Source organism: Ricinus communis, chromosome 4 (assembly GCF_019578655.1).
Source record: "Ricinus communis isolate WT05 ecotype wild-type chromosome 4, ASM1957865v1, whole genome shotgun sequence".
In the NCBI taxonomy this organism is placed as follows: domain Eukaryota; kingdom Viridiplantae; phylum Streptophyta; class Magnoliopsida; order Malpighiales; family Euphorbiaceae; genus Ricinus; species Ricinus communis.
This window is the reverse complement of record NC_063259.1, coordinates 26,956,548-26,982,647: the sequence shown is the minus strand read 5'-3', so window position 1 is coordinate 26,982,647 and position 26,100 is coordinate 26,956,548. Positions and strand designations below refer to the sequence as shown.

The 26,100-nt window shown below is 34.3% G+C and overlaps 4 protein-coding genes across 6 annotated transcripts; 2 read left to right on the top strand and 2 right to left on the bottom strand.

Moving 5' to 3' along the window:
- The first annotated feature begins 1,481 nt into the window (after nucleotides 1–1,481).
- Nucleotides 1,482–5,119, top strand: LOC8278318 (short-chain dehydrogenase TIC 32 B, chloroplastic). The gene is made up of 8 exons (XM_002511306.4): nucleotides 1,482–1,674; nucleotides 2,504–2,735; nucleotides 2,886–2,965; nucleotides 3,347–3,500; nucleotides 3,899–3,977; nucleotides 4,297–4,384; nucleotides 4,567–4,613; nucleotides 4,735–5,119. Exons 1-8 carry the CDS (start codon nucleotides 1,554–1,556, stop codon nucleotides 4,915–4,917), a joined length of 984 nt encoding a protein of 327 aa, XP_002511352.2. The 5' UTR covers nucleotides 1,482–1,553; the 3' UTR covers nucleotides 4,918–5,119.
- Nucleotides 5,120–5,301: 182 nt separating this feature from the next.
- Nucleotides 5,302–9,114, bottom strand: LOC8278319 (kinetochore protein SPC25 homolog). Of its 2 annotated transcripts, none has more exons than XM_015723239.3 (8): nucleotides 8,896–9,114; nucleotides 8,672–8,737; nucleotides 7,885–8,031; nucleotides 7,056–7,151; nucleotides 6,876–6,965; nucleotides 6,659–6,781; nucleotides 6,274–6,485; nucleotides 5,302–5,807 (listed from the first exon to the last, which is right to left on the bottom strand). In XM_015723239.3, exons 1-8 carry the CDS (start codon nucleotides 9,026–9,028, stop codon nucleotides 5,790–5,792), a joined length of 885 nt encoding a protein of 294 aa, XP_015578725.1. In that variant the 5' UTR covers nucleotides 9,029–9,114; the 3' UTR covers nucleotides 5,302–5,789. The 2 variants fall into 2 exon arrangements, with proteins under 2 accessions (XP_015578725.1, XP_015578727.1); XM_015723241.3 differs by having other exon boundaries at nucleotides 5,302–5,756; nucleotides 8,896–9,113.
- Nucleotides 9,115–16,238: 7,124 nt separating this feature from the next.
- Nucleotides 16,239–20,335, top strand: LOC8278320 (leucine-rich repeat receptor-like serine/threonine-protein kinase RGI4). Its single transcript, XM_002511308.4, has 2 exons — nucleotides 16,239–19,531; nucleotides 19,654–20,335. The coding sequence occupies exons 1-2, from the start codon at nucleotides 16,687–16,689 to the stop codon at nucleotides 20,157–20,159; spliced, it is 3,351 nt and encodes a 1,116-aa protein (XP_002511354.1). The 5' UTR covers nucleotides 16,239–16,686; the 3' UTR covers nucleotides 20,160–20,335.
- Nucleotides 19,675–25,810, bottom strand: LOC8278918 (putative F-box/LRR-repeat protein At5g02700). 2 transcript variants are annotated; one of them, XM_048373412.1, is made up of 6 exons: nucleotides 25,679–25,809; nucleotides 25,505–25,606; nucleotides 24,514–25,404; nucleotides 24,278–24,424; nucleotides 23,463–23,749; nucleotides 19,675–22,001 (listed from the first exon to the last, which is right to left on the bottom strand). In XM_048373412.1, the coding sequence occupies exons 2-6, from the start codon at nucleotides 25,547–25,549 to the stop codon at nucleotides 21,920–21,922; spliced, it is 1,452 nt and encodes a 483-aa protein (XP_048229369.1). In that variant the 5' UTR covers nucleotides 25,550–25,606; nucleotides 25,679–25,809; the 3' UTR covers nucleotides 19,675–21,919. The 2 variants fall into 2 exon arrangements, with proteins under 2 accessions (XP_048229369.1, XP_048229370.1); XM_048373413.1 differs by lacking the exon at nucleotides 24,278–24,424 and having other exon boundaries at nucleotides 25,505–25,810.
- Nucleotides 25,811–26,100: the final 290 nt, after the last annotated feature.

Below are 26,100 nucleotides of genomic sequence, written 5' to 3'. Positions count from 1 at the left end.
GGATTTGGTGTCTAACCTTTTCTGTAAAATTTTGCTTAAATCAGTCACTAGCTACTGTGCATGCATGTGTCAGGTGGGTCGGTTTGGATATTTGCTAAAGGAAGGTTATTTTTCTTCAAAATCATGAAAGATATAAAATACCTTTTATACCCTTTTGTTCCTGAAATATGAAAATGTTAAACTACATTGTAGCTGTTTGTATTATTATAAGGGTTATATGTATTAATTTTTATTAGTTATAATCCAAATGTAAAATTTGCATTATTATTATGCATTGTATATGATTTCCCAATTTGAAAATTCTAGGATTAGCATGCAATCAGGGTATAATTAATTAGGGTGTGATAAGAATTATGTACTTCTTATATATATATATATATATATATATATATGTCATTCTAGAACAAATTCTTGATTTCCATGTAACCAAATTCAGAAGCATACTTAAATAGCTTGTTACATAAGTTGTTTGTTTGGTAAGAAGTTTCTTCCATGATCATAATACATTTCAGGAGCAAAGGCAGACCAGTGTGAATATGATCTGCATACCATAAAAAGCAAAACTCAGAACTCCACGATCAATGCCCTTAATTTGAAGGCCTGAACATGTATAATACTTCGGACTAATGTGTATATCATTGGTAAGAGACAACACGATTAAGCATTCCTTTTAATCTACGTACTTGAGATTATGTCTTAATGAATGCTTATTCACAATGTTGCCATCATTTTCTTTACTCACAAAATCTCCCTTTGTTGTTTTGATAACACTCACAGAACCTCTTTACATCAATCAAACATGAACAATTTTTTGTCCCTTTAATTTGGAAATCGACATACATTAATGTCTGACCAGTTGATTTCCTAACACAAAAGTTAATTAAATGATAAGATAATTAATTGTGGCCATGTCAGATCCAACCAATCAATCTAAAAAGAAAAGAAATAAAGAAAAACAGTTAAACCACTATTAATTTACAGGTCAGTTGTTCACTTATCTTGAGTAAATTATCTTCTCTAAAAATGATGTCATGCACAGGCTCTTCCCTTTAAGCAAATGAAATTTAACTTAAATACAGGAAATTTTTTGGGTTGGAAATAACAATCCTTTATAAGGCTCAGAGAAATTGAAAGCCACTCAATAAGGAGAGACAGTAATAATGAGAAAGAAAAGAGAACCAAATAATGGTGCATTTTCTACAAACAAAATGCTTGACAGTATTATGAGGGGGGGGAAAAAGACAAAGATAATGGTGCATTTTTTCAATCACTGAACTTATAAAAGATCTGCTAGTTCATGGACCATACTCAGTAGGTGGTCTCAACCAATCAATTCACTTACAGTAACAGTACACTAGATGTTATGACATCTACTAGTGACAATTGGTCATGGGTACCCACTTAAAATAATCCTTTGATCACTATAACTAACCTCTTGGTTCCTTATATGGTACATACATGTGTATGATATGTATATATATGTGCTCTCTAATCTCAAGGCTAAAGTGGTTCTCTTGCTGTCTAAGATTCTAAGCAGCAGCAGCATCCTGCTCATGAAAGAAACACTGAGGTATTTGGCAGGCATTGCAGGGCCAAGTGGTTATGGCTCAAATTCAACGGCTGAGCAAGTTACTCAAGATTCTGCCTCTTTACATTTAACTGCCATCATCACTGGTTAGTTTCATTTAATCTCTTTAAGGGCTATACCACTTGAAATGGAAAACACATGTAATCTTTTCACCATGCACCTTTTCTTGTTTATGGCATGAATATAAGGTTTTTTACACTTTGTTCTGTTTTCTCAGGATTTTCTCTTCTTGATATATGCATATGCAGCTCTTTAGAGATTTGTTTTACATCTTTGCCTTCTGATTGCTTGCTTTCTTTCTTTATTTCGCCCCATTGAGCTCTTATTTCATATGAATAATTTAACAAAGAAATGATTGTATGAAAATTCTTAGAAATAAGATATTACTCCTCCTTTCATCTCTCTCTCTCTCTCTGTCTCCATGATCAAAATAATCTTCTTGTCTTTTCATTATTTCACTTTCTACCTTCAAGTTTACTATATTCATCTCTTCACATTTGCTTCAATTTTTTATTTTTTTTATGGATTCCCTACAAGAATTAATTCTTTTGCAAATATATTCATCAAGAATCTAGTCGAAGCTCTTATATTATCCTTCATCATATTTATATTTCAGGCTGTTATGCATTGCACAACATAATCTCTGGCTAGGAACATACTTTTGTATATACTAATATACTATTATTTAATCTGGTGGCTCTTTTTGACTGTAGCAAGATATGGTTTTGTCTCTTCTGAATGGTATTTTGTCATTGTTTCATACTCAGATCACTTCTTTCTGAAGCAACTAATCATACCCACTTAAATATACTTTTTTCTCGACCTGGGTATTTTTCTTTTTAAATTTCATTTACATTCTCGTGCACTCGATATTACGTGTTTCTACATTAGTAATTGTAAATTTTGGATGTGAAGGGGCTACTTCAGGTATTGGGGTTGAAACTGCTAGAGTGCTGGCTAAAAGAGGTGTGAGAGTAGTGATTCCTGCAAGGGATTTAAAAAAGGCAGCCGAAGCAAAGGAAACTATACAAAAGGAGAGTCCAAAGGCAGAGATACTAATTTTTGAGACTGATTTAAGTTCCTTTGCTTCTGTCAAGAAATTTTATTCTGATTTTCTTGCTTTAGGACTACCCCTTAACATTCTCATGTGAGTACATGTATTCTATTTGTTTTCTTCTTTTCAAATGTCTTATTCTCTTTTCTTTTTCTTAGATCTTCACTTATTCGATTCGAAAAGTTGATATTTGATTCTTATAGTAGTTTGTTTCTCCTTTCAAAAAATATATATATTTTGCAGAAACAATGCTGGGATATTCTCTCAGAATTTGGAATTTTCTGAAGACAAAATTGAGATGACATTTGCCACAAATTACTTGGGTAAACTTTACGTGCAATATTATTTCTCTCCAGTCCACAATAGATATATGTCCTTTCTTTCTTTCTTTTTTCCCTGAAGAGACACAACAGCAGTACTTCTGATAGGATCCAAAATGGGCTAAAGATGTAGAGTTTGGGCCTGGCAATTATGCATGTTGAATGATAACCACCTTGAAGTAGTATGCTAGAAAATAAAATAAGAGCACATAACAAAGATAGCTGAGGTTTGGTAACTAAATTGCAGTCATGTACTCTAGAAAAATAAGGCCAATCAAACAAAATATATGTTTAAAATGATCTGATGGGTCTAAAATATTTCATAAATTTGAGAAAAAAGAAAGAGGAGAAAAGGGTTTCATAACATCAACCATGTTTTTGCAGGGCATTTTTTATTGACAGAGTTGCTATTAGAGAAAATGATAGAAACAGCAGCAGGGACAGGCATCCAGGGCAGAATAATAAATCTTTCTTCTGTGATTCACAGCTGGGTGAAGAGAGATTCTTTTTCTTTCAATCAAATGATACGCCCAAAGAAGTAAGATTACTATTTCTGTATCAAATCTAGCCCTTGTACTCCCTGCAACTGACCCTTTAAGCGATTTTAGCAAAGATAATCATCATCAATTTGACCAGCCATTTTCACCAACCACTTCAATTTCCTCTTGGTAATCATTAGAGATAAGATGCAATTACTAATTACCATTGGCCAATTTTGTGTTGACGTTGGTATTTGAGTTCTTACAACCCAATCATGTAAAGTTGACCTAAAAATTTAAGTTTTAAATTATTAACTAATCAGGATATAACATTATTATTATTTCCTGCCATAGTAACTTGAACAGCAATGCCAAAATGACTCCTTATATCGTATTTATTCGCCGAAAAACATAGAAATTTGTTTAAACTTTTTCTTTTCTATTACAAATTTTGCAGTTACAATGGCACACGTGCATATGCTCAATCCAAATTGGCGACTATATTACATGCCAAGGAAATGGCTAGACAGCTGAAGGTGAAATTCGTCATCGAACCCTTTTCCATTATTGTTCTGTTCACTACCCAACTATTTTCTCATATTTTCTTTTCTTGGCTTCCAAATGGAACAACATTTCTCATTTATAACAACAAAGTTCGTCAATCATATCTTACCAGTGAGTGATACCACGCTTAGGTAGGGTGGGAGGGCCAAGGTTTCCATTCTCTTCATAACTAGAATTTCCTAAACATACTTCTTTAGTGATACTGATACAAATGAATTCACAAAACTAAAGAAGAAAAAAGAAAAAAGAAAAAGTGTTGCAGTTTGTCTCATGTAGATCCATATTTTGCAGGCAAGGAATGCAAGAGTAACAATCAATGCAGTACATCCAGGCATTGTCAAGACAGGAATAATTAGAGCTCACAAGGGTTACATTACAGGTGTCTTATCTATCCATCCATAAACATTGCAATCCAATATCATCTTACTCTAATTGTGTTTTTGTCTTTTTTCTTCTAATATCAAGATCATAGTACAAAAAGAAAAACTGAGACTTAAAATTCTAAACAGTTGAAGAGAAAAAAGAAAAAAACTAATATGTTAAACAAAATGCTGTCTGCAGATTCTCTGTACTTTATTGCGTCCAAGTTACTAAAATCAACATCTCAGGTTTGTCTACACTTGCTTGTCACTTGTCTGTACAGTACTTGAAGGGCTGGAAATAGAGGGACAGTGGGAGTTTTCATTTAAGTTAGTTTATAAAGTACATAAAAGAAGTGTCGTTTTGCAGGGTGCATCAACCACATGTTATGTTGCTTTAAGTCCACAAGCAGAAGGTGCAACTGGGAAATACTTTGCAGATTGTAATGAGAGCAACTGCTCAGCTCTGGCTAATGATGAATCTGAAGCACACAAGCTCTGGAAACTGAGCCGTGCACTCATCCATAGACGACTGTATCAACCGCAAGCCTGATCGTTGATTGTACAAATTCTATTTTAGGAGCCCATTCAGCCATTTGTATAGTAGACTTTTGTGTATTAAATGTGCATAAGGCAAATTTAAAAGGGTAAAACATACTGATCTAAGCTTACATGGATAAATAATTGATATGGCTAGGCTGTACTAAGTCCACTTTGTGCTAGTAAAAATAATGGCAAATTTATTCTTTCCTTTAGTCTCTGTTCTGACATTCATAGTTCAACGGAACTTTTCTTTAAACTGAATCACGTGAGGTTGCATTAATGGCAGAAAGAAAATGAAACAAAGACATAATTCAATTTTGCATCCACCGTTACTGCTTTTGTTTCAATTTTGAAGTTCCAACAATAAAGCTCACCATGGGCTTGACATTAGCACTAGTTAAACATGGTGTAAATAGGCCCCTATTAAAATAAACCTTTTTAAGCATCTGTACATTCTCTTTCCAGAGGAAAAGTAATTTTCGCACGTTATATTAAAGAAAAAAAATTGAAAGTTACAATCAACAGATGGGATCGACAATAATGTAACTTCTAGCTTCTAGTGACACAATCTAAAATTATCAGGATCAGTTCTCTACAGTATCTCTCATCATGTCACTCCATTACAGGAGTACAATATAAACTGTCTGAGAAACAACAGTAGTTGATTAGTACAGCTCCTCCAGTGCCATCCGATCAAGCCCTCTAATGTACAGAAATCAGGTTCATGCAGAACATCTCCCATGTTATGCAATTGAGTAAGAAACTATGCTAGCTGAGCAAGTTAGAAACATAACACATGCCAAACTAGCCGAGAATACAACCGGCTTCACTTCAACTTCACTCCTTGCGCTGCCATATTTTTCAATATCTTTTTTATCAGAATTATGCATATAGCTTGATCTGTACTACACATATCAAATAACTCAATGTAAGCTATAAGCTTACATCATCTGCCATTTCTTATATATGAGCATGAGAAAAGGAGTAAGAGAGTGTGCTAAGAATGCAGAGGAAACAACTACTCAAAAGGAATTTTTATTGACAGAAAATATGGGCTTTCCTGGTAATTTTGAAAGGGATTACAAAGTTTATGTGATTAGTGAAACAACTACAGATGCAGGTAGACAAGCTGACTTTCGCAAATTTAAAGCTTCCCTTTTCCAATTTTTATCTTCCTAACAGCCTAGAACTAGGATATTGAGTAACCAAATGATAAACGTAGTGCAAACTTGCAACAAAGAATGACAAAAAGCTTAAGCAATGCAACTTCATTATTTGTTCTAAATGTAATCTAGTCCCTGATGCTTTCTGCATACATAAACAAATGGACTCCGGTGCATGACATATGTAACCAAAATGGTTATACCTTTACAAATCGAGGAGACCGACGAGGCGACAAAAGCGCTTGGTTAGCCCCTCTTCCAAGATTAATTTTCTTGGACTGCTTCTTGACTTCATATGAATGCTCATTTTCCTTCATTGGAGATACACTTCTCTCAGTTGAAACTGACAAAACTGGAGCAGACACAGATATTGTGGCAGACTCTTGATGAAGACTTGTAGATTGAGGCAAGATTCCTAGTGTGCCAAGAACAATACTGTTTCTTTCAGTAATAATGAATTACATTTAGAATTAAGCACACATAAGAGCTGTTTTATGTTCGACTACAACACAGAAATAATGTGCAAAAGGCTTCAGAAAAGGTTTTATAAAAAAATCAACTGGTGCAGGATGAAGAAAAAAACTATACCAAGTGATGCAACTTCTTGAAACTTCTCTCTCATTGTTCTGACAAATTTGAATAAGCCATTGGTTTTATTCAACTCATTGATCAACTCTTTGGTGTCATTCAAGTGGGGATCACAAGCCAGCACTGACAACCATGCGCGAAAAAGAAAATTGAAACTTGTACGGACATAATAAGAATAGATTCAATGACATAAAACCAACATGTAGATATTGATTACAAGTATATGTATCATTTTCATGCCGAACAGTGAAAGTGTACTCCTCATATGGATTTCTCATATTGATGTTGTTGAATGTGAACTTCACCCCTGTGAAAAGAAAAGGAACTTCTGAGTAGGGAAACTCCACAAAGAGAAAAGGAAAAGACAATTATTTAAGAATTAAGTGGCTATAATTACCTCGTCCCCCTTCAATGTAGAAACCAAGAACCTTATTATACCATGACAATGCTTCTTGAATTTCTTCTTTATGTTCAATTCCTTGGTTTCCCTTATCTTCAGATGTTGACACAGCGATAAACAATAGCATAAAACAACAAAAGGAAGATAGCAAACAATAATCAGCAATTTAATTACATATCTTAAAAAACCCAAGTATGATTGTAAATGATTGAGAAAGAAAGAACCATAAGAAATGCTATGACATCCCATGAGACCAGAAAGTTTTTCCTTTATTGGAACAAAAAATGACTCAAATCCATAAACATCAACAACAATTATCCTTGCTAATTACTAATGCATTTTCATTGCTAAAAAAACAAAAGAATGACCCTCCTGCCAATTTTATTTGTATAAACCATTAGGGTGTCATACCTGGCAACAAACCACTAGTTAGGTTGAGACACTCTAGTTAAGAGAATGACATGGGTAATTGCCAGCAATTGACAAAGGTATAAAGTATTGCAAGTCCCACATATATGCTAGTAGATGCTCACGTGAGCTCCCACAGAGCTATGATTTAATGCAATTTGATAACAAATCCCAACAAATCTCAACCTTTAAAAACCTTTATATCCAACCCAAACTGGAAATTAAAGCTCAACTTAAGCCCCTCTGCTCCATGGTCTACATGTAACAATCCTTGACTTTCACTGACATAACCTATTTGTCTCCTGTTGTTCAAGTTGGTTGACAGAAAAATACTACTGGAAAAATAGATAATTCAAGTTTAAAGAAAAGAAACATGTCAAACAAGCAATAGTCAACTGATATAAGAAAGCAACATTACCAATAGATTGATGGGAGATAATTGTTGCATATTCATCCCTCTTAGCCCTCTGAACTTGGACAGTTCTTTTAAGTTCTTCTACTCTAGCTCTTGTAGCAGATATGGAATCCCTGATTGCCATCTGCTTAGCTTCCTTACGAGTCTTCACTGTACAAAGGAAAAAATAAAAGAGAATTAAAGAAAAACGCACATATATTAAAAACTGATGCATCTAAATTTAAAGCAAAGTGACATCAGCTTTGGGACCATTTAGTTCAAAAGAACATTGATAAAAAGTTTAAACAAGAACAGTAAGGCTGAAGTACTTAAAGAAGTGCATCAGATGTATATACAAAGATTCATGTGCAAATGCAAATTAGGAAAAGGTAGTAAAAGTAGATTTTCATGGCAAAATAAGGGAGTTATAGTAATCATTGATCCATCCCATTTAACTTGTATCATTCGAATTGAAATTTCAAACTCATTCTTCTTGTAATATTTGGGTTACTTTTTGTTTTGAGAAGTGCAATGCCTTCTGAAAAGCTTAAAGATTTGAACTAATGTGAAAAGACAAGTAGAAGAAAAATCTAAATGATCAATTACAATGAGTAAGTAATTCCATAGAAGTTTCTTTTGAGATATTAAAACATGAAAATAGATTTTTGAAACTATGATCTCCTAATACATATATTTCCAAATTAAATGCGGATGCACAAGCAACAAAATGTGCCACGACAGGTTCAATAAGTAATCTTCGTTACTAACTAATTTTTTTTAAAAAAAAAAAAAAGATAATCAGAGAAAAAACCTGCTAGCACTTTAACAAACTCATCCTCAGCTTCACGCAAGCTAGATTTCATCTTCCCTAATTTCCCTGCAAAAGAGATTCGACAAAAGCCAAAATCATGACTCTAAGGTGGCAGATTCACTCGTTAGAACCCTAATCCCATACAATGTACCAAGTAAAACTTAAAAATTGGCAATAAGAAAACCCTAATTTTGGAGTGAGGTGGAAATGTGATAGATTGGAACCTTGATTTTGTAGGGTTTGTTCAACTATAGAATTAATGGAATCCAGAGATTGACCAACTGAAGCTGTGAAGGAATCAATTTTCTGCAGCTCAATTGGGACCTCTCTTTCGCAGATCGCTCTCAACGACTCCATTTTCGTCCGCACAGAATGCGCTGCTGCTGCACTCTGCCTTTTTGGGTACTGAGAGAGAGAGAGTGAGATTTGAATTAAAATTCTGGTTCAGCCCGCCAATTTGATTTGCATTTTTGTTTTGTGCGTGTATAACGGCCCAGGTCTGTTCTGCTTTTTCTCTTTTGGGTTTCGTTATGGGCCGGCGCTGACGAAAAATGTATGAAAAATCGACATTGATTCCAAGACCTTTATTGAATGTGACATTATCTAAAATTTGGAAACCAAAATGCAAAACCATGTGATGGAATAAAATTAAAATATAAGAATTCATAATCATCAGTGCAATTTGCAAAAGCTTAGAGCAGAAGGAAGTAGTAATGTTGAATTTCACAAATACATTACAGGAGGATCGCCATTATATATTGACCGATTGCATGTGCTATTGACTTCATTTTCCAAATATACATTACTCTCCTTTATTTATTTATATTCCCCAGGTCAAGCCTGAAATCTTCTCATTTCTTACTTTAGAAGTCAAAGAGCCTCTCCTATGAAGAGATTTATATGATTTAATCAAAACAATAGGTTAGAATGAGTAACGTGGCTTGGATTCTTAAATTAGTAAGGTTATAATGGCATTATTCGACTCCTGTAGCATTTTTAAATGCAAACTCATATTCATATCAGGTGAAAATCCATCCTCTGAATTGGTGTTTTAGAAAGTGAGCTGAAAATTATGGGCCATGGCTGCACAGGCCTAACTATATGACTACGTCTTTAAATATTTATTAAAACAAATATCCTGCCATAAACACACCGCATACTTAATGCTAATTTTTTTAAAAAATTTATAAAAAAAGATTCGATATATTTTTTATTAAAATTTAATTTAATTATAATTAATTTTGCACATATTTGATTATATAAAATTTTAAATTAATTTCTCCTTTATTCAAAATATATAAATTTTATTTTTGTAAATAAATTTAACTGAATTATTTCAAAAGTTTTTTAATTTGAGATACCGTTTGTTGTGTTGTTTGTTCTTGTTATTATTTTCATTATAAGTTTAATATCTTTTAATTAGAAACTTTAAATCATATATCTTTTATTGAAAAATAAGTTTATATTTATACAATTTGGTCAATAATATATAAAATTAATGGTAATTTAATTAGATTAAAGAGAAAATTTTTCAACTTCATAAAATCTTGAATATACAAACTTCAACATGTGTTTTAATTTACGGTTTATTACATTAATATTGAGTAGTTTCTAATTAGAGTTGATAAAAATTAATGATGTGCCGACTGATATTATTATAGCACTTAATAATTTAGATTAAATGGTTAATAATCCTTTGAAAAGGTTACAAATCCAGATGAGCACACAATATCGAAATGCATAATCATCCAATAATACCGAAAAAGCATGCCGTGTACTTTGGCATTTAAAAGAAGTATATGCTCTCTTTTTTTTTTTGAAAAAGAAATTACAAAAGCTTGTTTTAAACAGAGATAGAGAGAGAAAAAAAAAAAAAAAGATATTGCTTATACTTTTGAGAAGAGGAAAGAAAAACAAACAAGAAATGCATATTTAATTAAGATCACTTCTTTAGAGCCGAAAGGAAAAAAGTTACATAAGGCCATTAACCTCAAAAGAAGGGAAGAACATTCCAAGAAATAAGAAGAAATAGTATTTGTCATCCCAATTTCGAAGCTAAGAAGAACACCATTTTCCACCTTAAATAAAGAATTACATTTCAAACCCAAAAGGGATAACAAAACCATTAGGCAAGAAACATATACATTAAAGTGGCTAACTATGGTATATAATAAGAAATTGAAATGAATGGGTGCATTTTATAACCTTTTCTTCACCGGCTTGCCAAATTAGTATTATTATTAATTTTTTGTTTTATTAGTTCTGATTGTGTTTTTTTTTTTATTGTGATTAAAATTGAATGAAATTTTTAGATGGACTAATGTTTTTCATTTTATTATATCTCTTTGTGATTATTGAAATTTTATTTTCTGTCAAAAGAATAAGGAGAAATTAATATCTATTTATATGTGCAATTATATGTACCACCCAACCGTCCATGTTGGAGAATTGATGGACATTTCCGCGGTCCTAAATGATCCGCTAGTTGACCATTAGAGAGAAACTTTTCCTGCCTGACTGGATTGCAATCAATCGAACACTTCGCTTTTTCACATATTTAATAACCTGCGGATGGAATCGGAGGTATCAGTGGTCGGATTAATAGGTTTAGAAATTATATTAACTTTATATCGTTATTTAAAATTAAAATTTAATAAATTTGAATTCAATTTCAAAATTATAATTCAAAAATAAATCTTAGCAATAATGTAAAATAGTGAGCATAAAATTGTAACTATTTAAAATAATATCAAATTAAATAGCCAAATACTAGTATTATGCTTATATATTTTATAAAATTTAACCGGTTAATAAATGTCAAACAAAATGAATTTCAATAGTATTATAGGAATAGCCAACACTAAAAATAACACCATTATAAAATGATAAAATATATACTCATAATAAAAGTAATTATTTTAGCCAATAAGCTATTAACATAATTGTTGTCATGTGCACTACCAGATTTAACAAAATATACATCATCAAAATTATTATATACAAACTATTCAGCTATTTATATAATAAAAAAAATTATGAGTTAGCTAAAAGAATAGTTTCATGAACAAAATTTTGGATCATTTTTTTTTTTTAAATTATTCCGGTTACCGATTTGGTTGAATAACCCTAAATGAAATAAATATTGATAAAAGTATATATTATTAACTCATTTCATTTATATTATTATTCTCAGATTTTCTTGCCTTTGGTTGCATAAAGAAATATAAGATCTCCTCCTGATGAAAAAAGAAAAGAAGTTTGCAAAGAAATATATATATTTTCATCTCAATTTTTGGCCACCAAGCTAATTAATTAATTTACTTGACAACTCCATCTAAGAGAAGACCATTCAACCAAAGAAAAAGCCAAGTCCAGAGCGGAGAGCTTAACCTTTAATTAAATACGCATGCTGAATAAGTGACTAACAATAATGGATATATATAAAATCTTGCACTACATAATAATAATAATAGTAAAGCAAATCAAGCACAAGACTAACTGCACGAATGGCTAATGATTTGGATGAATCATTAGATTGATATTTGCATATTATGGAGAACACTGAGTATCTTAAATAGATATCCCACACCTGCGGATTAGAATTTTCCATCAAATAGTATACAAATAGAATAAATCGGACATTAATATTAATTTAATGTATTTTATTTTAATTAATCCCATGTCCACTGAGTATAAGGAAAATGGGGGAAACCAATCAATTTTGTCCAACTAAAGTTCAATCTCACGCGTGTGATTTAGGTCAAATAATCTATATCCATGGAGTTTCTACTGTATGATCCTTCTTTAAACAAAATGCATAGACTATGAATTTCAAACAAATTCTTTCTCTCTGTTGATATATAATTATTAATTTCCATGGATATTGCTCCATTATATATGGTATGGTTTTAAAACATGAAACCAATAATTTATATATGCTTTTGGCAAAAACAATGTGCTCTATGAAAGCTTGTATGTGTCACCTCACTTCCTTCTGGATCTGACTGCTCTCCACCCCACTACCAACAATTATAACAAAAATTGAAACCCATTTGAAAAACAAAAACCCAGAAAACAAGGAAAAAGTATGAATGACGAGAATTATTGCAGCATCAGCCCGGTTTATATCTACAATTATTTAGGAAGAAGAAAAACCAAAATTTATAGCAGATTTCCCAGCATCCAGCAAAGGATCTCGATTTCTTTTTCTATTTTTAATAGCAAGTATGCACAAATAGAAATATGGGTTGCCTTATTTTATTGATCGCAGTGATATCAAATGCTAAGAAAACTTGAATGCGACAGAACACCGTATAGATTTGCATGATGTTAAAATCTTAACTTCCATAATTTTCTTGTTTTTTTTAAAAAAAAATTCTGTTGGAGATAAATATGTGGTAATAAAGAAGGTCGACAAAGGGCATATATGCTCTTAACATCTTTAAAGACACAGGTTGTGACATGGATGTGATATGTACACAAATATACCCTGAAATGGATATGTCATAATCATCATCCATCGCCACCATTAATTACTATTAGTGTTCTGTTACTGTACCTGATATTGCAAAGTCTGAATGTCCATTTTGAGACAGTACTGCTCCTGGGGTCTTATTCTATAGACATTGACATTTTTGGTAAATTTGATGGATTTAACCTCTTAACCCTCACTTTGATTGCTCATCCTCCTCCTAATTCCAATTACTTAAATCTGTATATTTGCGATCTATCTTTCTTATGACATGATTTACCAAAATGACATCTCCTCCAAACCAAATCTGAAGAGATGGTAATTTTTATTCTTATTCATATAGGGTGTATAAATAATTTGATTAGATGGAAATGCTTTATTAGATAAATACAAAAATAGAAACTCGATAGATATTTGACAAAAACGAAAAAGAAAAACTATATATAATTATAGTAACACATATCTCTACTTGATGGAATCCAACTACTCGTTTAAGAAGATTGTAATCATCAAGCACCTAAGATTCAAAGAGATTAATCCAACAATCTATTACTAAATCCTACCGCTTAAATACGAAAAAATAATAACTGTTTATTTATGCGAGAAATAACACGAATCTATTATATAAGAAAAGAATTAAACGTGCCATTTACATTTCACTTATATTCTTGCACTTAATTTATTTTTGTAAGGTTCTCTAATCACAAATTAAATATAATTTTATCAAGTTAACATTTAATCTAATACATTGGATGTGGAACGAAAACCCTATACATATATAGCCACAGCTTCATTAATAGTAATGTATAGGAGATGTGGAACTAATAATAAGTCCTTTGGTTCTCACTTAAGGCTGTGGTGCATATTTCTTATAGATGTGAAAGTAATCAAAGGTTTTGGCAGCCACTTAAACTGCTCAACTGCTTAGAAAGGTTGGTGTGTGCATTGATATCTCTACATATGTGTAGTTTGGTGCAAGTCATCTCAATAGGTTTATCAGATAAAAAGGTGGCATCATATTGTATTAGTTTGATAGAAGACCAAAATCTATGTCTTGTATCCTTCACTTATTAGCTCCACAAAAACCATGCCAATCTATATATTTATATATACTTTGCTTCCCAACTATAGTACTAATAATAATAAAAAACAAATAAGGGATCATATTTCGTATGAAAAAGAAAGAAATGAACCGAAAAACCGAACAATATCTTAGGAGTGAACCATGTAGTATGTATGGTCTTCACCGGGTTGATTGCTTAATAATACTTATAAGCATGATAATGTAAGGTTGGGCTGTTATCTGGAGTAGCAGGAAAAGGCATGAAGCAATGATGGTAGGAGAAGAACTGACATGAAGAAGAAGAAGAAGAGTGATGGTGGTAATTAATAAAATGGTGGGGAAGGGTCTACTTTTGATGGGGTGTGTTTGTCTCTTCTTCTTTTCCACGGGCACAAGAAAATATCGTATAATTAGGAGCTGTCCTAACATATGGCTGCTGCTGCTGCTGCTGCTGTTCATATCATGTGGCATAGGCCTCCTCATCTCGTGCTTAAGATTCCTATTACACACACTTGTATGATAATTTGAGTAAAATAATATCAATCCATTAAACACACACACTCACGAGGCTGCCAGCTATATATTTTATGTAATTTAATTATTCGTGGACTCTCTATATTTTGTCAACTAAACCCTAAACCGAATGATGCTCCTTTTCTGCCTTAGCTTCTCACTCATCACGTGATGTGCCTTAATCACCTTATTACATTTATTTTCCTTTTTTTCTTTATTAAAAAAGGGTATCTGATTGCAGACTCTTTACAATATATGACGTTTTGGAACTTAATATGAGTCTATTAAAGACTTTCTTTAATATACCTAAAAAACTTGATTTTGTTATTAATTTAATATTTACATCGTGACTTTGAATAACATAGGATAAGATTCATAGTAGGAAATATATGGAGCATATCAAAGATCTCATTTGTATTAATCAGTGCCCATTTTTCCATGTATTTTTCTAGGTCTGGATTAGATCTGAATCTCAACGGTAGATATTAATTAATTTTGCATATTAATAAATGTATAAAAAAGATCTAAACCCATTCCAAAGCCTGCAAATTATAATTAATATGTCCTGCAGCTTTTATTCGCTTGTACAGTTGTAAACATTATAAGCAGGCTTTAATTTTAAAAGTATGGTTTTGGACAACTCTAATGTGAATGCCACTCTCTCACAGCAGATAGCCGTTTGCATGGATTCATTCAAAATTCGATTGCATTTCAATTTTGTTTAATGGTACAAAAGAGATTCGTGAATTAATTTAGAAGAACTCAGTAGTGCATAAAATTATTGAATTCATGCTCGAACCAACTCATGGATTTTTGTCAATCATTTCAGAGTTAAGTTTTTAGACTGGATGCCATTTGGGTTAACACACAGCAATTCTTTCCTAAAAATTAATTCTAAGGAATTAACTCTAATTCGTTTTAGTTTGTATTTCTTATAATTCATATTATTCTTTAAATTAAGAATTTTGATTTAACCAAATTTTCTTTTTCATTAATAAAATATTTTAGAATTTAAATTTTAAATATAATTTATATGATTCAAAATTTAGATTCTTAATCAATTTGGTTTGATTTTTACTTATATAAGATTTAGTTTATTTAATCCAATTCACTCGATAACCAAGTGTCCGTTAATAATTTAGTTTAGAAAATCATATAGCTTTTTTCGAAATATAAATATATTTTTAGGTTTACTTATGCTATTTTTATAAGAATTATATTGATTTTTTTTGTTTATTTAATAAGTCCAAAGGGATGTACTTTTAAAAGATCAAACGAAATGCTTACTCATAATTAAATTTATTAGTCATAAATGTATTAACTAGTCAAATTCCGCTTGAGAGTCAGGCCCCTGAACTCAAAGTCCTAATGGACAAATTGGTGCAACTGTCATTTATTATCTGCATATTGGCAATGAAATTAGTTTCAATTCATGCATTATTTTGTTTATTTTATGTTTTGGAAATGGAAATGGAAATGAAAATGAAAAGGATAAAGAAAAATCCAAAGAGAAAAAAATGGAAGATAGGCCGCGGAAAAAGATAAAACAAAAAGCTTACACTGAAAAAGTATAGACAAAACTCACTTGCCCACAGCCCACCCATTCAAATTAAAATACAGTTATCTTTCCTTCCCCCCACCCTTCCTCCACCATAAACAAATGCCTAAAACCACCCATCTAAAATTCCATTACTCTCTGCACAAACATCATGGCCTAGCTGTTTCTTGGATCCGGAGATTCTGGGTTTCTTTCAATTTGTTTATAGCTATCTATACACATCTAATTTGAAAAAAGAAAAAACAAAATTCAGAGAAATAAAGGGTTTCTTTTTCTTTTCTTTTCTTTTTTCAAAAAAAAAAAAAAACATATAGCCCACAAGACATGATTTGGTTTCTCTCATTGCCCCTCCCTAGGCTCAAACCCTTCTTTCCTGTTCCTCTCTCATTGGAGTTTGTAGCATAGCTGTAATGCCTGTAAATTCATGGACCCTCTCCTCCTTCTTAGTCCTTTCTCTTGTTCTTCTATTTCCTTTTCCTTTTACATCTCTCGCCGTTAACCAACAAGGCGAAGCTCTTCTGTCATGGAAGACCAGCTTGAATGGAATGCCACAAGTTTTGAGCAATTGGGAGTCTAGTGACGAAACTCCTTGTAGGTGGTTTGGGATCACTTGCAATTACAATAATGAAGTTGTTTCATTGGATTTGAGATATGTTGATTTGTTTGGAACAGTCCCCACCAATTTTACTTCATTGTACACCTTGAACAAGCTTACCTTATCCGGAACCAACCTTACCGGTTCGATCCCCAAAGAGATTGCTGCTGCACTTCCTCAATTGACTTACTTGGACTTGAGCGACAATGCCTTAACAGGGGAAGTCCCAAGTGAGCTTTGTAACTTGTCCAAGCTCCAAGAACTCTATCTCAACTCAAATCAACTCACAGGCACAATTCCAACCGAAATTGGAAATCTCACAAGCCTCAAATGGATGGTTCTCTACGACAATCAACTTAGTGGGAGCATACCGTACACCATAGGCAAGTTAAAGAATCTTGAAGTGATAAGAGCAGGTGGCAACAAGAATCTTGAAGGTCCATTACCTCAAGAAATTGGCAACTGCAGCAATTTGGTGTTGTTAGGCCTAGCTGAAACAAGCATTTCAGGTTTTCTCCCTCGAACTCTTGGCCTCTTAAAGAAACTCCAGACCATTGCCATTTACACATCCCTGCTTTCAGGCCAAATCCCACCAGAACTCGGTGATTGCACCGAGCTCGAAGATATCTATCTTTACGAAAACTCACTTACAGGATCCATCCCAAAAACATTAGGCAATCTTGGAAACCTCAAAAACCTATTACTCTGGCAGAACAACTTGGTCGGCGTCATTCCTCCAGAGCTAGGAAACTGCAATCAAATGTTAGTCATCGACGTTTCCATGAATTCACTAACAGGAAACATTCCTCAATCATTTGGCAATCTGACCGAGCTCCAAGAACTCCAACTAAGCGTCAATCAAATCTCAGGAGAAATTCCCACACGATTAGGCAACTGCCGGAAGCTTACTCACATCGAACTCGACAACAACCAAATCAGCGGTGCAATTCCTTCTGAATTAGGCAACTTGTCAAACCTGACGCTACTGTTTCTTTGGCAGAACAAAATTGAAGGAAAAATACCAGCTTCCATTTCCAACTGTCACATTTTAGAGGCTATTGATTTGTCACAAAACAGCTTAATGGGACCCATTCCGGGAGGAATATTCGAGCTGAAGCTACTCAACAAACTTTTACTCCTCTCCAATAACCTCTCAGGCGAAATACCGCCCCAAATTGGTAACTGCAAATCTCTGGTTCGGTTTCGCGCCAACAACAACAAACTCGCAGGTTCAATTCCATCACAGATTGGCAATTTAAGGAATTTGAACTTTTTAGATCTCGGATCTAACCGTCTCACTGGAGTTATACCGGAGGAAATCTCTGGTTGCCAGAATCTCACTTTCTTGGATTTGCATTCAAATTCAATTTCTGGCAACTTGCCGCAAAGTCTAAACCAGCTTGTGTCGCTTCAATTACTTGATTTCTCAGATAACTTGATCCAGGGCACGTTATGTTCAAGTATTGGCTCCCTTACTTCACTCACAAAACTCATTCTTTCCAAGAACCGGTTATCAGGTCAGATTCCGGTTCAACTCGGCTCATGCTCCAAGTTACAGTTACTAGACCTGAGCAGCAATCAGTTCTCAGGGATAATTCCGTCAAGTTTGGGCAAAATACCGTCACTGGAAATCGCATTGAATCTGAGCTGTAACCAACTCACTAATGAGATTCCGTCAGAGTTCGCGGCGTTAGAGAAGCTTGGAATGCTTGATCTCTCGCACAATCAGCTCACTGGGGATCTTACCTATCTTGCAAACTTGCAAAATCTCGTCCTCCTCAATATCTCGCACAATAATTTCTCTGGACGGGTGCCTGAAACGCCGTTCTTCTCGAAGCTTCCGCTCAGTGTTCTCGCTGGTAATCCAGACCTTTGCTTCTCCGGCAATCAATGCGCCGGAGGAGGAAGCAGCAGCAATGACAGGCGAATGACTGCGGCGCGTATAGCAATGGTAGTGTTGCTATGCACTGCGTGTGTGCTTCTCCTAGCAGCGCTCTACATCGTCATTGGAAGCAGAAAACGACATCGTCACGCTGAGTGCGATATCGACGGCCGCGGCGACACCGACGTTGAGATGGGACCACCGTGGGAAGTGACTCTGTATCAGAAACTCGACTTGTCAATTGCTGACGTAGCGCGATCATTAACAGCTAATAACGTAATTGGACGCGGTAGATCCGGCGTCGTTTATAGAGTTACTCTTCCATCAGGTTTAACTGTGGCAGTTAAAAGATTCAAGACAGGTGAAAAATTCTCAGCAGCGGCATTTTCGTCCGAGATTGCGACATTGGCGAGAATTCGGCACCGAAATATCGTGCGATTGTTGGGATGGGGAGCGAACCGGAAAACGAAATTATTGTTTTATGATTACATGAGTAATGGGACGTTAGGAGGTCTGCTACATGATGGGAATGCTGGATTAGTAGAGTGGGAAACAAGGTTCAAGATTGCATTAGGCGTAGCTGAAGGATTGGCATATTTACATCATGATTGTGTACCGGCGATTCTGCACCGAGATGTTAAAGCTCATAATATTTTGCTTGATGACCGATACGAGGCTTGTCTGGCTGATTTCGGCTTGGCTAGATTGGTTGAAGATGAGAATGGCTCGTTCTCGGCTAACCCTCAATTTGCAGGGTCCTATGGGTACATTGCACCTGGTGAGTTTTCTTTCATTTTTATTTGCTGTGACTCGGTTTGTATTTGAAAATCGTTTAGTCAGTCAGTATATATTGGCTTTAGCTAAAAGATCAATAATTTGAAATGCGCAATATAATCGCAGAATATGCATGCATGCTCAAGATTACAGAGAAGAGTGATGTTTATAGCTACGGAGTGGTTCTTTTAGAGATCATAACAGGAAAGCAGCCAGTGGATCCATCGTTTGCCGATGGGCAACATGTAATACAATGGGTAAGAGAGCAGCTAAAGAGCAATAAGGACCCAGTAGAGATACTTGATCCAAAACTACAAGGCCATCCAGATACACAAATACAAGAAATGCTACAAGCGCTTGGCATCTCTCTACTTTGCACCAGCAATCGAGCAGAGGATCGCCCCACAATGAAGGACGTGGCTGCGTTACTGAGAGAAATTCGACACGAGCCTGCTACAGGAAGTGAGGCCCAAAAGCCGACCACAAAATCTACCAAAACTACAGAAACTCCGGCGTCGTATTCATCATCCTCTGTGACCCCAGCTCAGTTGCTAATGCTTCAAGGGGGATCTTCTCATTGTTCACTTGCTTACTCATCGTCATCAGGCAGTTATGTTTCAAAAAATCAATAACAAATTTTATTTGCTATACCTGTACCTGTACGTAGAGGAGAGAAAATTATGATCCTTCACATGTATAAATATAATTTAGTTAGTTAGAGTAGGGTACACAAGAAAAAGATGCCAGCAATGTTGTTTTTTTCGAGTGAGATGATAAATCAAGTATATAGTGAATGGAGTTATTTCCATATTCTTTCTTCTTCTGTGTCAAACTAACCATTTCTTTTTGGTTTTAATTTCTTTCTAATGCTATGTAAAAAGACCCAAGAACGCACCATATCTAGAAACTTATAGATAATACAGAGAGACGAGCTGTAAAACAGAGATAACATCACATTCATTCATGTAAAGGGAATCCATGGTATGGAAATTAAGTCGAGGCAGGCAGACAGTAAAGTATTGATTGAGATTGGGAAAAAAGAAAAACATATTAGTTACTTATATATATATATATATATATTACTGGCTATTGGTGGATCTTGCTTGTCTGATAGCACTTTGTCCCATAATTCTAGTTTGTCTGTTGTCTTTCTCCCCTTTTATCTTAATCACGTGGTGGGGAACATTTGATTGAAACACTTGAAATTGAAATCCCCAGAGGAACTCCTCTCTTTTAATTATTCACTTGAGCACATAGACAGAAATAGGTATAGCTATATAGAAGTTTACAATTCGCAAACCCAATCATTTGTGGCACTGCAACCGTAGGCCATAGCCGCACATACATCCCCTCTACATCCTTTATTAACCTCTCTATACAAAGTACAAACACTAAACACCACACATTCATATAACTCATAGTCTGATACACATAACCATCAAGACACCCCATGCACGTTCTACTTTTCACACACACACAAAAGAAAACGACTCCCCATTCAAGCAAATTATCGGTCCCCCATTTTCCCTTGGCTTTCTTTATATATGTGTTTTCTGGCCATAATATTAATATGTATGGACAAAACTCCTCTCAAGGATAAACTTGATTGAGAAGATCAACATGTAAAAACATAATATTAATGTAATTAAGTTTGTTTGTGCAAGTAAACTTAAATTAATTCCTCTCAACAATTCTAAGCTTTAATTTTTTTTATAGATTTAGAGCCGTTGCCAGCCCTTTGCACTACAGTTGCCCTCCTTCTCTTGTCTTCCTTATGTCGATTCCTCAGCTTACAAGATCAGCAAATGCAAATTGATGATTATTAAGAGAGATTCAAATTTTTGTTATATGTAATTATTATCATTAATTTCCTTTATGAAGACATATTATTCATCCCCTTATATGAAATATTTGCATTCTTCAAAGAAAAGATGAAATGTAATTCTGTATTCTAATTCGTTAGATAACAAATTTAATTTTTCTCTCAATGGCAATTATTTTATCTTTGAAAAATAATTTAAGAAGAAGACTTTTTTTTCTTTAATCAGCTTCTAATGCGTACTGATGATGTACTGGAATCTCAGTGTCAACCAGTAATGCAATGGGCTAGCTTCATTCATGAAACTTACACTTGTCTTCCCTTTTGTCGTCGTCACGTGACGCACATGCAAATTAACACAAAAAGTATTATAGTTTTTATTGAGGTAGAGATGGACCCCTGTGCAGACGTGAGAACTGGGCAAGATTCTACCCTGTGTGCAAGCTGTTGGGTCCTAAATATGCAGAAGCAATTGCAATTTCTCACCTTCAGGATTCCTGACTTAGACAATAAGGACTTGCTTACCCGTATGGTCTTTGTCGTCACCGCCCACATGATATGGTACCCGTTGATTTAAATAATGTCTTTCGATCCCTCACTTTCAGACTTTTCAGTACAGTTTTCACCATATATAAATATTTCTCTGCTGTCTGTCCTGCTCAGTAAAACATGCAAGAGAACACACGATTTATCTCAGTAACTAGCTATATGTTTTAGTATCATTATTATGCTCAAACCACTCCAACTCTATCAGAGAATCTTTATTTTAAGCCCTTCTGCACGCGCCCTTGCCCTGTTTAGCATCTAGTTTTCAGCTTCAAATGGAGATATTGGATCGCGAGGATGACCACTAATCTTCTCTAAAGCAGAGGCATTCTTAAAAAAAAAAAACATGACAAATTCAAACTCAACAAGCATCTAAAGTCCGGTGACCATACATTTAATGCTGGAGCTTGATTTCTCGACTTCTTTAAAATGTGGTTGGTTTATTCTCTGTTATATAAAAAGAATTTCCCTTTTCCCTCTAACCTAACATACTAACATGTTAACCAAATCTACATGCATCTGAATGTGCTATTCTTGAGCTGTTTTGATATTTGTACTAAGAAATATGGAGATACACAAGTCTCATTATGCAAAAAATTAATTGCGAAATGGCGACTGATTCTAGTGGGTCTGCCTATGTTAAGTTTATAAGCTTAGATCCTAATCCTAATTCTCATCCTCACAAAGTACTATGTGATAAGCTCACTGTGATAGCACCTATGAGTTAAAAAGTTACCACCATGGTTTTCCTATACCACTATTAAGTACTACCACCAATACCAATATAATCACTGTGTCAGTGTATCTATCATTCTCAAACTTTCACTGACACAGCCACCGTTTAATCATCATCACTGTGGCTGCAACTATTATTCACTAGTTTTAACAAACCAGCACCACTTTTCATAATTTCTATTTTTACCTTGTACTTGGATAAACCTATCAAATGTACTGTTCTTTTTCAATCACAAAATTTCTCAGCAGCATTAGTTGTTAAATTCTAACTCTTGAGAATTTCACTAAATAATGGTTAGTTTCACTAAATGCCACCTTAGTTAATGGAATCTACAATTCAGATAATCTTTTGGTCTACAAACCGGTACTCTGTACACTTTATTTCTAGTAGAGAAGATTCGGGTTATTGCCACTGTTGGTTTAGGGTCCTCTCATCACAACAAAAAAAAAAAGGGCAGGGCGGCTCAGGGACAGGCCATTAAGGCAATCGCCTAGGGCTCACCAATCATAAAGCCCCCTAATTATAAAGGTTCTATATACATTATAACTTAACAATTACTTTTGTAGAATATAAAATTAAGAAAAGAAACTTTAAATTTGAAAAGATAAGATAATAGAACGCCTAAAAAATATAAATATTCTAAAATCAGTCTATAAACTTAAATTTGAAAATAAAAAAAAGATGTCAGCTTATTGGTGATAATAATATTCTAATTAACTCTATTTTTATCAGAACAAGTAGCTAGATGTTCTAATGGAATGCTCAAATACCATAATGAGCATTCATGCTGATAATGGAAGGACACCCTTAACTTAGTAAGCAAAGAAGATTTACATGATAACTACTTCTACTCTCGGAGAGAATCTTGTTTTGAACTTTTCTGCATGCTCTCTTGCCCTTCTTAGCATCTTGTTCTCAGCTTCGGATGGAGAAAACGGATCACGAGGACGAAGAATAATCTTCTCCAAAGCAGAGGCATTGTCAAGGAAAAACATGATAAATTCATACTCAACAGCTCCGCCAATAAATCCAACTATTTCCACTACCTTGAGGTTTTGGTGAGGACAGTTGATACCTGTCCTTACTCTTCTTTTTATCTGACATCTGCTACCATCAGCTAACTGCAAAGAGAAGAAAAAAACAAATGCAACAGAGGCAGGCAGCTACTCAGCGTTCATACATGAAGAACACGTGGAACTCACTATTCTTAGATATAATTCAAACTTCTGATGAACTTAAACACAACACTGTTATATTAGATGACACATTAAACTCTTGGGTTACGCATGTAAACTCATGCGTGCAAGTGAAGAAAGAAAATCAAGTAGGGCGGAAGATAAAGAATATAAGTAAAACAAGGTCACTTCACATTCTATGGGAAGTGCGCAAAATGCTGAAACGTACATAAGCAAACGAACATGTCGTCCTACGTTATACTCTAGGTTAAATTGAATAGTTGACAAGGTACAGTGAAATATACTCTTTCTTAATTTTTCAGGTGACTAAGAGAAAAAAAATATGTTATACAGTACACAAACACTTGTTGTATAAAAACTTGCAGCCTACATGATCAAATCATTTGAATAAGAATAAGGGATTTCCATTATATTTATACTGAAAAGAAAACAAAAGGAATATGGATCACCTACTTCCAGGGTAAATTTGTTCAAGAGCGGTGATGATTTTATCAGCAGACGCACAGCAAGAATGCTACAAATATCATACTCAGTTTTGAAGCCTAAGTGCCTGAGATTAGTTAATTCGGGGAATTTTGGGAACTTCAAACGTACCTGACACTGACAGGATAGAACAGAAGAACACTGAGTAATTGTACTTAAAACACAAATCAGGAAAGACTTGGAAGAGAAAACTATTATGTTCTGACCTCTTGCATCCGCACTTCCGTGACTACTATTTTAAGAGTCATCAGTTGGGAAAAACTGCTTGAACAAGCACCAAAAAAATCTTCAGTAATGGAAAGTTCTGGACCTCCAAGATGCAAGTCAAGCAGATGAGGAAGATGCACAGCTTGTAATTTCATTCTTCGTCCATTATACCGTCCTCCTTGATTATACAATATTGTGACTAGATTTGGGGCACAAATCTCGAAATTTTTTAAATGATAACAGTCAAATATTTCAAGGTACTTCAAGCGGAGTGATGAAGCAGGAACTTTTAGACTTTCCAAACGGTATGCAACAGCCACAGTCAATTGTTCAAGCAGTGGACAATTTAACAAGAAATGTTCAACTACTTCTCCGGTCATATTCACATACCTAAGACAAAGAGATCTTAGGGAACTGATGTTGGATAAACCTTCAGGCCCTCTGATGAAACTATAACAATCAACTGGGAAAGAATAGCACTCATCATGAAATCTAAATTTTCTTGATGAAAATGGTGCCAAGGAAATCTCAAGCCTTTTAAGTGTCTTTGACATTGCAAAGTTCATCCATTTATCGAGACTGCGACGGCTGTTGCAAGTCAAGTCAAAAGAAACTATGAACTCATCTAAATTTGAATCTTTGTATACCTCCAGTACTCGTTTCACCCACATCGCAAACCTGGTCCTTTCGCTTCTCAATGCGAACCTATCATCCAATTTTTTGCCCAAGGCTATCTTTGTGCAGTCAAAGTTTAAAGAAGAGGTTAATGTCCACAGAATTCTCCACCTGCGAGAGAGGACACTGGTTCTTGACGCTTCTTCAGTCGTCAAGAAGGAAAGAATGGAAGTAAGAATCTCTTCTGGGAGGTGACTGATCCGATCCTCCTTAGCCTAAAAGCCAATCATGTTACATATACAAAACAATCAGAATTCAATTTCAAGTTGATTAATGCCGACATAATCAGACACAGACATATGCATGCAGACGTACCTCCTCAACAGAGGTGACAGATGAATGCTGAAACCTTTTGGCCATTAATTAAACTCGATCGCAATCGTAAAGGAGAGCAAACGCCACCTTCGTATTTCCTTACTGAAATAAGCGAAAAAGGGTTACTAGTCTTCGTGTCGTTCAAATCCTGCTCACAAATGCATAACTCTGTACCTGTGTATTACAAATTGTGAAGTGAAGAGTCCTTTCGCGCGTTTGGGTGACCCATAAATTAAGGTAGACGTGTGAAAATGTAACCCCGTAATTGAAAGGTAAACAGGCGAAATTACCCACAACACAATCGGTCTTTAATCAAATACTATTCAATTTCAATATACGTTTTAGTGAAAGTCGGCTATTTTGTTTAAATATCTAATTTTGTGATTCCTATGATTCTTTTTCTTCTTTTTAACTTTTCTTATTAAGATATTATTCTTGTGTTGATGATAATTAATAAATTTATAAATTATTATAATTTTTTTTTTTTAAAAAAAAGATAATAATATATTTTATGGCAATTGGAAAGATTATAAATTAATTTTGTTTCCTTTCAGTTAGGATTAATGTAGCATATTTAGATCGATATTCCTAAAATC

Bases quoted from the DNA above. Each gene is read 5' to 3' on its own strand.
- LOC8278318 (XM_002511306.4), top strand. From the start codon at position 1,554: ATGAAAGAAACACTGAGGTATTTGGCAGGCATTGCAGGGCCAAGTGGT. The intron at 1,675-2,503 runs GTTAGTTTCATT...TTGGATGTGAAG, and splicing joins TTTAACTGCCATCATCACTG to GGGCTACTTCAGGTATTGGG. The intron at 3,501-3,898 runs GTAAGATTACTA...CAAATTTTGCAG, and splicing joins CAAATGATACGCCCAAAGAA to TTACAATGGCACACGTGCAT.
- LOC8278319 (XM_015723239.3), bottom strand. From the start codon at position 9,028: ATGGAGTCGTTGAGAGCGATCTGCGAAAGAGAGGTCCCAATTGAGCTG. The intron at 8,738-8,895 runs GTTCCAATCTAT...TCTCTTTTGCAG, and splicing joins ACAAACCCTACAAAATCAAG to GGAAATTAGGGAAGATGAAA. The intron at 8,032-8,671 runs GTTTTTTCTCTG...TCCTTTGTACAG, and splicing joins GTTTGTTAAAGTGCTAGCAG to TGAAGACTCGTAAGGAAGCT.
- LOC8278320 (XM_002511308.4), top strand. From the start codon at position 16,687: ATGCCTGTAAATTCATGGACCCTCTCCTCCTTCTTAGTCCTTTCTCTT. The intron at 19,532-19,653 runs GTGAGTTTTCTT...ATATAATCGCAG, and splicing joins CTATGGGTACATTGCACCTG to AATATGCATGCATGCTCAAG.
- LOC8278918 (XM_048373412.1), bottom strand. From the start codon at position 25,549: ATGGCCAAAAGGTTTCAGCATTCATCTGTCACCTCTGTTGAGGAG. The intron at 23,750-24,277 runs GTAGGTGATCCA...TTCTCTTTGCAG, and splicing joins TGAACAAATTTACCCTGGAA to TTAGCTGATGGTAGCAGATG. The intron at 22,002-23,462 runs GTAAATCTTCTT...TTTACTGAGCAG, and splicing joins AGAGTAGAAGTAGTTATCAT to GACAGACAGCAGAGAAATAT.